Source organism: Pan paniscus, chromosome 5 (assembly GCF_029289425.2).
Source record: "Pan paniscus chromosome 5, NHGRI_mPanPan1-v2.0_pri, whole genome shotgun sequence".
Lineage (NCBI taxonomy): Eukaryota > Metazoa > Chordata > Mammalia > Primates > Hominidae > Pan > Pan paniscus.
Window position 1 is genome coordinate 60,034,256 of NC_073254.2, and position 11,970 is coordinate 60,046,225.

Consider the following 11,970-nt stretch of genomic DNA (forward strand, 5'->3'; position numbering starts at 1 on the left):
TGTGGAAAATGCAAAGTAATATTTTGCATATAGTCTACATTTGACTTTTGAATAATGTTTATATAGCATTTCTACCTCTGTCGTGTTTGCCTCCTTGAGACTTTGGTAGTAATTCATCTGCTTTGCAAAATTTTTTGAAGCATCTGTCTTCTCAGCACCATACTATAAGGTAGGATCTGGAAGAAGAATATGTGGTTCTTCCTCTTCATTTGCTTCCTCTTTAGTTGGAAAACGAAAATTCTTATCTAAAACCAATGATAATACTTAGGAATGTGTGCAGCAGTAACATTTATCTACATAAATGTCCAAGGTTAGTCTGGTAAATGAAATATTATGGTAAGAATTTGTGTGCCCAGGAAATCCTTGTGTAGTGGTGAGCTTTGAGCCAGAGCTTGCTTACTTTGGTCTGGCAGAGAGAAGAGAGAAAACCATGGGTGCCGGGGAGAGCATGGGCAAAGCTCCCGTGAGTGTCCTGAGTATATAATCACTCCACCAGGAAGAGGGGCCATGCTTAGGAGCAGTGGGATATGACTTTGAAATAGGGCAGAGGACTCTGAATATGCCCATAGCCTCCTTCCTTTTCACCCCTTCATTACAGAATTGCTCAGATATGCTTTTTGAAAGGTGGCTGGCCTATGCTTGAGTAAGGGGTAATACACTCTTGTTTTAAGGCCCTGCTGCCTGTGTGACTTAAAAAGGCAGTAAGTGGAAGAATTTCCCTTTTCATGTGTGTTTTCATAGAATGCAGATCTCAGGAAGCTCAAGGCAGACCCTCTATGTTTTCCTCTGCACCCTGCATACTCTGTCAGGGTGCAGAGGTAGAATAGAATGCTGGAGCTAGGACGGAGAACCATGTTGGAGTCTCATGTTGCCGCTCAGATCTACCATGCCCGCAGGTTTCCGTGTCTATAAAACTCATCTATAGAACTCATCTATGATTCTTGATGACTCTGACTTCTGCTTCTGTATACTAGTCTAAAAAAATTCAAACAAGATGCTAGTTTCACTCTCTGTTCCTTTAAACTATTCACTCCAAATAAAGATTATGATCTTAGTGGCAGCGATTAACCCAGGATCATAAGGAAGGACGAGTGTGCTTACCTAACAGCAGGCCATGGGTTTCTGGCCTGGCCCTCTTTCCCTTTCATCTAGTCTCCCCAGGGCTCCCTAGTGTGGATCTACACCCAGATACTGGCTGGGAGGCAGGACAGGTGCTGGGAGTGAAGAGGAAATAACAGTGGAAGCAAAGCAGAGGCATCCGTTTACTAGTGTCAACTGCTGTTTTGGGGGCTCCTGTCTGCAATGTGAGGTCAAGTGACGCAATAATGCTTGGGAATAGCTTTGAATGCTCTTTAAAGAGAGTTTTACAAGGTTTTATAGGTATGGAATGTATTTGAATTACATTTTAGGTTTGATGTCAGCATTGCTCAATGCTTTTCATATCTTTTTCTTTTGTGTTAAAACTGTACAGAGTTATTGTACAGAGTTCCCAATCCTTAGACTCATTTACGTATTCATTTATCCATCCAACCATGCGCCGACATTTTTTTTTTCATTTTAGCCTCTTACAATGTACTAGGTTCCAAGAGGGATATGAGAGGAAAACATATTCTTTACCATCCAAAGCTGACTTTATAGTTGGAGAAAACAGACTAAGAAACAGCTAATAATTCAATAAGGGAGTGAGTAAGGGTCCAAAAGAGTGATACAGAAAATAAATGCTATTGGAACAGAAGTAAAATAGGAAATTAAATAATAGAGCTGTTGGGAAGGGGGCAGCCAAAACGTTTAAAAGGGGGAGAAGATTCTTGGTTACCAGGGGAGAGCAGTTCCACATAGGTCTTGTGTGTTACATGTTCCAATAGAAAGAACTCTGAGAGGGGTTAATAAAACGTCCTTCGGATTTATTTGAGATTTGTTGAAGCAATAACTCCTACCATTTAAAAGACCCCAATGAAGCTTTGAAGTTAACACCTCATTGCTGAGAAGTACAATGGCTTTTCATTCTGTACCTTTATCCCCTCACATAAAGTGGGCAGAGGACTCTGAATATGCCAGCATATGTTCAGTCTGGATTCAAGGCCCCCCTTCCTTTTTTCTGCCCTGACCTGCCTGCTCTGCTGGGATGTGTGAATGTACTGCACAGAGGCCAAGAGGACATGGGGCATGGGGTTTCCCAGCTGACAGCCCCAGTGGCAAGTACCCGGTCTGTTATTTTGGTCAAATTCCAATTTCTTTTTTGTTCTAGAGATCTCCTTACCCATTTTCCATCAACCAACCGTATTTATTGGGGGCCTAGTCAATGAGAAAATGTATGTTAAAGTAAAGGCCTTCAAATGTCAAACAGGTGTGACTGTTATGAAGTTCTGAAGGGGAGGCAAAGAAGTATCAGACACTTCTCTACCCTCCACAGCTCACTCTCAGTGGGAGCCAAACGTGACTCAGGATAAGCAGCATTCGAAAGCAGTGTGTGAAAGATGCCACAGGGAGGATTCCCGGCCCTGAAAATTGAAGATCAGACATTCTGTTTGATTCCCTCTTATCTTGGTTTCACACACTTTCCACTTGAAGACCCAAGAAACCTAGTTGGGTAAAGAGAGGCTATTTCCTTTTCCCTCATAGGCCTTGGGAGGAGGGGCAAGATGTTTTAATTTTTATTAGTGATTTTATTTTTATTTGTGCTCCATGGAAATTTTATTAATATATTCTTTCCTGTGTATATTAGGTTGTGAAAAATTGCTGCTGCCGCTGCTGTTACTATTTTAATGAGCAAAGTTCTTGCAGCTCTTTTTATGACAGCTACATTTGTTTGCAAGCTGTTTGGCTTTGGCTAGGGGTGTAGACAGCAGTTTTGGAATGAAATGCATCTGTAGGAAGCCAGCAGGTCCTAAGGGGATCGTACCCTTGACCTTGGTCTTATTCACATGTTGCCCTGAGCAACTAAACTAATTGCCCATTATTTAGCAGATTAGATCAACAAGGCCTAAAAGAGTTATTAATAATATCCCAAAGATAGGAACTCTCACTGGGGCAACACTTAGGCAGTAGAAGAGTCAATTTAAGTATTTTGAGATATTTTGAGTATTTTTCATTTAGGCAAATCAACTTCTAAGATAGCAGGTGTGTATGTGTATGTAGATAGACCTGTGATCATGTTAACCAAATTCCTTAAGGGTAACTAAGATCGCATATCCTTTGTTAGAAGTCAAAGAGGTCTGTCTAGCTGTGGCTGTGATTTTGTGATATTGAGTAAATGGCTTCTTTTCTCTAGATACCAGCTTTCCTATTTGTCAAACAGGAGTTAGATTTGCGTTACCTAAGCAGCAAATTAAGAGTTTAGACTTTTCCATCAGAGTTCCTCAACCAGCATAAAGGAGTATTTGAGTACCTTGGGGGATCTCAGATCATAGCCTAAAGCTTTACAAGCGCAAAATTTTGTTGAAGTCATTTTTTATTTATCTAAAAATTCACATAAATGTTGCATTCTCCTCCACATCATATTCATGTTTATTGTATAGTGTATTATTTTCCCCAAGTTGAGTAAAACCAACCCATCAGGAAAATGCACGATGATTATCTTGGGCGTCTAGTAACTCCTGGCAGTCCCCCAGGAAGATGTAGGCACATATCATTTTGAAACTCTTCGCACCAAGTGATCTAGTGTTGGCTATAGCACTCTCAACTTCTCCACTGTTCAGCAAAGCCTAATAGCTGAATGTACTTTGTATATGGAGGAGATAACATGGATAACAGCAAAAAGAATGGACTTGTGCAAGTTGTTCCTTGCTATTTTAAAAAGGTCCCCAAACCACCTTTGGCTTTATCTATCCAGTAAGTTGTAGTCATGAGTTTTAAACTGGCTCTTGGGAGCTCTGAGGGTACCAGGCATATCACTGGGGGAGTGGCTGAGCTTTGGTTTTATATTTAGAAAATCAGATTGGGGTTGCACTGCTTTTAGAACTCTAGGCCTTCATAATATGGACTCTTAATAAGTCAAACTTATATTTTGCTTACTTTAGTTGATGTAACATCCAGTTAGTTCTATGTTGGTAAGTTTGTGGCTACAATGTGGTTGGCGACACAAGGATGACTAGTTTAGGATACAATGTCAAAATAGCCCAAGAAGGGGTTCTAAAAGAAAACCTGAGTTCATGTACAAAACAGACATTGGAAGCACAGATACAACCTTATTCAATGAAAGAAAATTTAATGATATTATTTGCTTCTGTAACTATTATTATTTAAAAAATTGAAGATTAGGAAGGACTTTATAGTCTTTCTTTTAAGTTTAGGATTTCTCCCACCACCTTATCATGATTATTTTATAAGGGATCTCGTATGGTACTAGAGCAAATTGTTACTATTTCTTCCTAGAGAACATGTTGCAAAATGTTTCAGGAACATTTCTTGGTAACATAAAATGACTAAGCAAATTCCAGAAAATTCTATTGTTTGTAAGTTGAAAAATCATCCTATAATCCCTTTCAAGTCAACATTAGCGCTCTTTATCAAGAAAGAGTCCATTCTCAAGACATTAAGACTCAAATGCCTAGAAGTGATTGGTTAAAATACTGTAAACCTAGCGGAAATTTGTTGCATTGTTTTCTATAAACCATAACCAGAGCTCGTTAATTGAAAAACAAATGTCATTTTGTGTTAGCTAGCATCTATAAACCAAAAAGGTACAGTGATCCTGGCATGTGATGGGCAATAAAAACATCAGCAAAATGTATCAGGTAAAATTGAGAGGAAGGAGTGGGGAGGGGTAAATTCAAAACCATATTGGAGTTTACTGCCAGGGCCCCACATAAAGAGTTTTAATGAGGCTTCTGCATCAAAATAAGTGAAACCATACGGAATTGTAATTATTACTGCAGTGTATTTTAAGTACAGATACACCTAAGAAGCAGTTTTTACATTAACATGTCTATCTGTGTGAACTCCATACTTCTGCAGGGGGCACACGTTGGCGTTTTAAGTGAGACTTCTTTCTGATACACGCTGTTCACATTATTCTGGTTCTTCTTATATGATCTAAATATTGAACTTAATGCATACAGAAGTGCCCTGCCCATCGCTGTTAGTTCTGCCAGCTCAAGGTCACCTGGATGCCCTGCAATGCAGAGGCTGCCTGAGGAACGTCTGTGGCCTCCATTTGGCCTCTGTATTGTACGAGGCAGGGCACAAGCACTGGGCAGGGGAAATGTTATGGAGCATCTGCTCCCATTTCTGATTCTGTCATAATAGCTGTTTCCACATTTTTAAATTTAAGCTTGTCAGAATTTCGTTTTTGGGAGGAATAGGTAGAGGCTGGTTGAGGATGGAAGAATTTATAAAAAGCAGAGAGTGACTGCCTGGGCTGTCAGTTTTGGTTCTTCATCTTGAAAGTGTTTGCTTCTGGCCTTAGAAGCTGCTCACTAGCTTTTACCCTCTGCTTATGGGCCTGCAGACTCTGGGAAATACTAATGAGGGATGGGAACCTCTCTGTCTACCCCTCCCCTAAGGCTGTTGCTTCTCCTTCTCTCTTGGAATTCATAGTCATAGAACATTAGAGCTGGAAGGGAACTTAGAGCTCATCCCCCTCATTTTACAGATGATGACACTGCCACCTCTGACTTCTGCCTCTGGCCTTCCACTCTCAGTAAGAAGAGCCAGGCAGGTGAGACTTTTAACAATTGCTGGGCTGGGCAGGGCTGGGCTGGGCTGGGCTGTCTGGTTGTTACTGTCCGATTTGTGAGTTTTGTTAACTATATGTTGCTTTTAAAGAGTCACTTTTTATTACAAATGCACATCATGGCACTTAACCCTTGCATTTTGTGAAGATTATAAGCAGTGTGCATTTTAACAAAAATTAGTAACCTTCAATCAGCACCTTTAAAGAAAAGTGTTCGGATTATTCCCTTAATAAACATCGTAATATCCAAGAACAAGGTCTGAATAAAAATGAGGTGAAGAAGTACCCATTCATTAAAGTCCTCAAGAATTGTTTAGTGCTTTTCTTTATAGCTAAAAGCTGTAGGAGAAACAAATATATGAGATCTGAATAATCAAAATATTTTAGAAGGGAACAATATCTTAGCAAGAGCACTGGTATTAGAAAAGGGCTTGTCACAATTCTGTCAATTCTAGAAAAATAATAATAAACCCAATCTTTAAAGGTCACAACTACAAGATTCTAGCATTTCAGAAAACAAATTTCCACATGAAATGGTTTATAACGGTGGTTTCATAACTTAGGCACCAGAAACATCTATTAAGGAGGCCTACTGTTAGCTTTAGAAGTGAAAGGACTTCATGTTTTAGGGGAAAACCATCTTTGCCTTCAGGTTACTGCTTCAAGTTGACCTGAAGCTGGTTCTGTAGGATGTGGTGCTGGGGCCTGGGAGACGGGTGGGGAGTGCCCTCCTCTTAATCTCCCCTAGGCAGCGAGCCTCTCGCAAAAGCTACTGTTAGCACCTGGTCTAAATCAGGTCACAAGTCTCCCATCAAGACTTGAAATCAATGATTCCTAAGGTACCAAGCCCCCTTGTGCCTCCTGACTCCCACTTTCAAAACCGACTGATCTAGTAGCTTATGACCCTCCCTATCCACCCCCAGAGAAGTTATGAGTTTCTGGTTTGATTTCACTGTTGCTAAGATGAGACCTCTGACAAGATTTTAAATTCTTTAAAGGCGTTAAAGGAAATGATAGGAACATGATAGGATATCTTTTTGATGTTCCTTCATTGATGAAAGAGCCTACCAAGAGTAAATAACAGTAAGACATTATTTTGGAATTTCTTTATATTGAGTTGAGGAAAATAAACTTGTCTGACTTAGTAAAAATTTCACTTCAAATATCTAAAGTGCAACGAGAAACAAAAAGAGAAAAAAAAATCCATGAGGATTTGGTTTTAAAGTCTGGTGAGTGAACCTATGTGATCAGAGTGTTGGGTTGGTTTACACATTGACCTGGCACACATGTGGGTTTTTAAAGCCCTCTGGGATTCTCTGGGGGTGAAGAACTTAAGGATCAATGCTGTTAAGACTGCAAAGTGGGGGAAAAAGACTGTAAAGTGACTGGTGCATTTGAAGGTCTGTCTGTGGCTTGCTGTTCCTTTATGGGAAAGCTAAAGTTTTCTTTTTTTTTTCTTGTAACAATTCTATCATTATTTTAATTGATATTTACAGATTTTTCCCTCCATCTTCTGTTATAATTTTTAGGTGCTTCAGAACTGGGCCCTTTTTCAGACCCCAGGCAGTTCCCAAGCATTTCATCCCTCACTGAGAGCCGCTTCTCCAACCCACGAATGCACTATCCAGCCACCTTTACTTACACCCCGCCAGTCACCTCAGGCATGTCCCTCGGTATGTCCGCCACCACTCACTACCACACCTACCTGCCACCACCCTACCCCGGCTCTTCCCAAAGCCAGAGTGGACCCTTCCAGACCAGCAGCACTCCATATCTCTACTATGGCACTTCGTCAGGATCCTATCAGTTTCCCATGGTGCCGGGGGGAGACCGGTCTCCTTCCAGAATGCTTCCGCCATGCACCACCACCTCGAATGGCAGCACGCTATTAAATCCAAATTTGCCTAACCAGAATGATGGTGTTGACGCTGATGGAAGCCACAGCAGTTCCCCAACTGTTTTGAATTCTAGTGGCAGAATGGATGAATCTGTTTGGCGACCATATTGAAATTCCTCAGCAGTGGCCCAGTGGTATCTGGGGGCCACATCCCACACGTATCAATATATACATATATAGAGAGAGTGCATATATATGTATATCGATTAGCTATCTACAAAGTGCCTATTTTTTAGAAGATTTTTCATTCACTCACTCAGTCATGATCTTGCAGCCATAAGAGGGTAGATATTGAGAAGCAGAAGGCTCAAGAGAGACAATTGCAATCGAGCTTCAGATTGTTTACTATTTAAGATGTACTTTTACAAAGGAACAAAGAAGGGAAAAGGTATTTTTGTTTTTGTTGTTTGGTCTGTTATCATCAATAACCTGTTCATATGCCAATTCAGAGAGGTGGACTCCAGGTTCAGGAGGGAGAAGAGCAAAGCCACTTCCTCTCTGTGCTTTGAAACTTCACACCCTCACGGTGGCAGCTGTGTATGGACCAGTGCCCTCCGCAGACAGCTCACAAAACCAGTTGAGGTGCACTAAAGGGACATGAGGTAGAATGGACGCTTCCATCACAGTACCATCATTCAGAATAACTCTTCCAATTTCTGCTTTCAGACATGCTGCAGGTCCTCATCTGAACTGTTGGGTTCGTTTTTTTTTTTTTTTTTTTTTCCTGCTCTAAGAAAGTGACTTCAAAAATAACTGATCAGGATAGATTATTTTATTTTACTTTTTAACACTCCTTCTCCCCTTTTCCCACTGAACCAAAAAGAAATCCCATCCCTAAAACCTGCCTTCTCCTTTTATGCAAAACTGAAAATGGCAATACATTATTATAGCCATAATGATATAGATAGTGTTTGCGTTTGGCTATGTGTTATTTGTTTTCTTTTTTTTTAAATTATGAATATGTGTAAAATCTGAGGTAACTTGCTAACGTGAATGGTCATATAACTTTAAAGATATATTTATAATTATTTAATGACATTTGGACCCTTGAAACATTTCTTAGTGTATTGATATGTTGACTTCGGTCTCTAAAAGTGCTCTTTATTAAATAACAAATTTCTTCAGTGGTCTAGAGCCATATCTGAAATATTGCTAAGCAATTTCAGTTCATCCAGGCACAATGTGATTTTAAAAAATACTTCCATCTCCAAATATTTTAGATATAGATTGTTTTTGTGATGTATGAAGGAAATGTTATGTTTAGTTCTTTCAGATCTTTGAATGCCTCTAACACAGCTTTGCCTTCTAAAGCAGTAATTAGGGATTTAAAAAACAACCTTTAGCCCTTTATCAGCATGAAATGCTGGAGTGATGTGGTTTTCTAATTTCTTTGGGGTAATTATGACTCTTGTCATATTAAAAAGACAAGCACAAGTAAATCATTGAACTACAGAAAAATGTTCTGTGGTTTCATAGTTAAGCAAAACTCTAAATCGCCAGGCTTCATAGCAAAGACATAGTCAGCTAAAAGCCGCACATGTGGATAGAGGGTTCAATTATGAGACACCTAGTACAGGAGAGCAAAATTGCACCAGGGATTCTTCACCAACCAGCCTTACCAAACAACACAACAGGGGAACCCCAATCTGCCTTACCCAAGGCCCCACTGGCAGCTTTCCACAGAATTTGCATTTAGAGGAGCAGAATGACATCACTGTCCTTTGGGAGTAGGTCCTCTGAAAAGGCAGCCAGGTTCCAGCAGGTAGCTGAGCTGAGAGGACATATGGCCCACGGGGACCTACAGACAGCCTTTGACATTTGTATTTCTTACAATGGAGTGCCAAGGAGGGCAAGGGGGTGTGGAGTTTGGTGTCTACTAGTGTGTATGAATTTGAGCTAGAGTCCTTCTGTGGCATGCACTTTGACCACTCCTGGCAGTCACATGGCAGATTTCCAAGTGCAAATCCTTAATCCAAACAAGGATCATCTAATGACACCACCAGGCCAATCCCTGCTCTCCTCCCTGAAAAGTCAGGGTCCCTTCATTGGAATCCTCCACCCACCCAAGCAGAATTTAGCAGAGATTTGCCTTCTAACCCTAACGGCCCCCTTGTTCTCTGGTCCTTCTCAAACCCACCTTTGTAGGCCACCCAGCATTGCAGGACAGCGTGTGGGGCAGCTGGACCTGTGCTTCCTGCCTGGGAGTCTCCCTTGGAATTCATCCTGACTCCTTCTAATAAAAATGGATGGGAAAGCAAAACACTTTGCCTTCTAAAGGCCGTATACCAAGTATGCTTAGATAAATAAGCCACTTTTCTATTACTTAAGTAAGATGGAAGTAGTAATTGATACTATTTATTGTTTGTGTGTGGTAGCTTGAAGCACACCACTGTCCATTTATTTGTAAGTGTAAAATATGTGTGTTTGTTTCAGCAGCACTTAAAAAAGCCAGTGTCTGGTTACACATTTCAATTTTAATTAATTGACATAAAAATGCTACCGCCAGTGCCAGCTGCATCCTATTTAATTAAAAAGGTACTATATTTGTACATTATTTTTTAATGTTAAAAGGGCTTTTTTAAGTTTACAGTACACATACTGAGTGACTTTAGGGATGCTTTTGTGTTGAAATGTTACTATAGTGGCTGCAGGCAGCAACCCAGAAACACTTTAGAAGCTTTTTTTCCTTGGGAAAAATTCAAGCACTTCTTCCTTCCACCCTCACTCCAACCACCCCAATGGGGGTAATTCACATTTCTTAGAACAAATTCTGCCCTTTTTTGGTCTAGGGATTAAAATTTTGTTTTTCTTTCTTTCTTTTTTTGTTTTTTTTCACTGAACCCTTAATTTGCACTGGGTCATGTGTTTGATTTGTGATTTCAAGACCAAAGCAAAGTCTTACTACTACTGTGGAACCATGTACTAGTTCCTGGGAATTAAAATAGCGTGGTTCTCTTTGTAGCACAAACATTGCTGGAATTTGCAGTCTTTTCAATGCAGCCACATTTTTATCCATTTCAGTTGTCTCACAAATTTTAACCCATATCAGAGTTCCAGAACAGGTACCACAGCTTTGGTTTTAGATTAGTGGAATAACATTCAGCCCAGAACTGAGAAACTCAACAGATTAACTATCGTTTGCTCTTTAGACGGTCTCACTGCCTCTCCCTTGCCAGGGCCCTTTCAAAAGGAGCAGAGAAGTCCACACCATTAGGGACCATCTGTGATAAATTCAGAAGGGAGGAGATGTGTGTACAGCTTTAAGGATTCCCTCCATTCTGAGGAAAGGGACTGGCCCAGAATCCAGGTTAATACATGGAAACACGAAGCATTAGCAAAAGTAATAATTATACCTATGGTATTTGAAAGAACAATAATAAAAGACACTTCTTCCAAACCTTGAATTTGTTGTTTTTAGAAAACGAATGCATTTAAAAAATATTTTCTATGTGAGAATTTTTTAGATGTGTGTTTACTTCATGTTTACAAATAACTGTTTGCTTTTTAATGCAGTACTTTGAAATATATCAGCCAAAACCATAACTTACAATAATTTCTTAGGTATTCTGAATAAAATTCCATTTCTTTTGGATATGCTTTACCATTCTTAGGTTTCTGTGGAACAAAAATATTTGTAGCATTTTGTGTAAATACAAGCTTTCATTTTTATTTTTTCCAATTGCTATTGCCCAAGAATTGCTTTCCATGCACATATTGTAAAAATTCCGCTTTGTGCCACAGGTCATGATTGTGGATGAGTTTACTCTTAACTTCAAAGGGACTATTTGTATTGTATGTTGCAACTGTAAATTGAATTATTTGGCATTTTTCTCATGATTGTAATATTAATTTGAAGTTTGAATTTAATTTTCAATAAAATGGCTTTTTTGGTTTTGTTATGTGTGTACCTTGGGTCTTTTCTTGTTCACGGTTTCTCCCTAGTCTGATGTCTACTCCTGCTTACACCTGGGCACTGTTTGGTCTTAGGACTTGCCAGGGCTAGTTAAGAGAAGAGATGCTATATTACTGGGGAGAAGAAAAAAAATCTTGGTAAACGGTGTCTTCTTGTTTTGTCCTATTCCTAGAGAGGGGTGGGCAAAGAATCTAGCAGTGAACTCACTTCCTTACTAGCTTGTGTCTGAAGGAAGGAGTGCTCACCTCATCCTTGAGTAAGGCCATTTATTCCAACTGGGGGACCTATCAGGCATATAGATGCAGTCTCGATGGCTTCATGATTCTAATCTCTGAGAACATGAACAGGGCCCCGCAAGTGAACCTCTGGCTATCAACAGAAGATCTCGGGCAGCCCAGGTATAGGCTAGTCTGTTTTCCTTTCCACATCTCTTTTGGGTTCTTAAAAATAAAGTCAACCAAAGCCCAAGGATGAGTAAAAATGGAC

At 40.0% G+C, this 11,970-nt stretch overlaps 1 protein-coding gene across 6 annotated transcripts in view; it reads left to right on the plus strand.

Annotated features, from left to right (window-relative positions):
• Positions 1–11,470, plus strand: part of RUNX2 (RUNX family transcription factor 2) — a 227,237-nt gene extending 215,767 nt beyond the window's left edge. For 3 of the 6 annotated variants that reach the window (XM_034962200.4, XM_063605295.1, XM_034962202.3), the window contains 2 exons: positions 5,594–5,659; positions 7,204–11,470. In XM_034962200.4, the coding sequence (XP_034818091.2) occupies positions 5,594–5,659; positions 7,204–7,682 (545 nt within the window). In that variant the 3' untranslated portion in view covers positions 7,683–11,470. The remainder of the gene's footprint in view (positions 1–5,593; positions 5,660–7,203) is intronic. The other 3 variants (XM_034962201.4, XM_063605296.1, XM_063605297.1) reach the window with 1 other exon arrangement.
• The last annotated feature ends 500 nt before the right edge of the window (positions 11,471–11,970 follow it).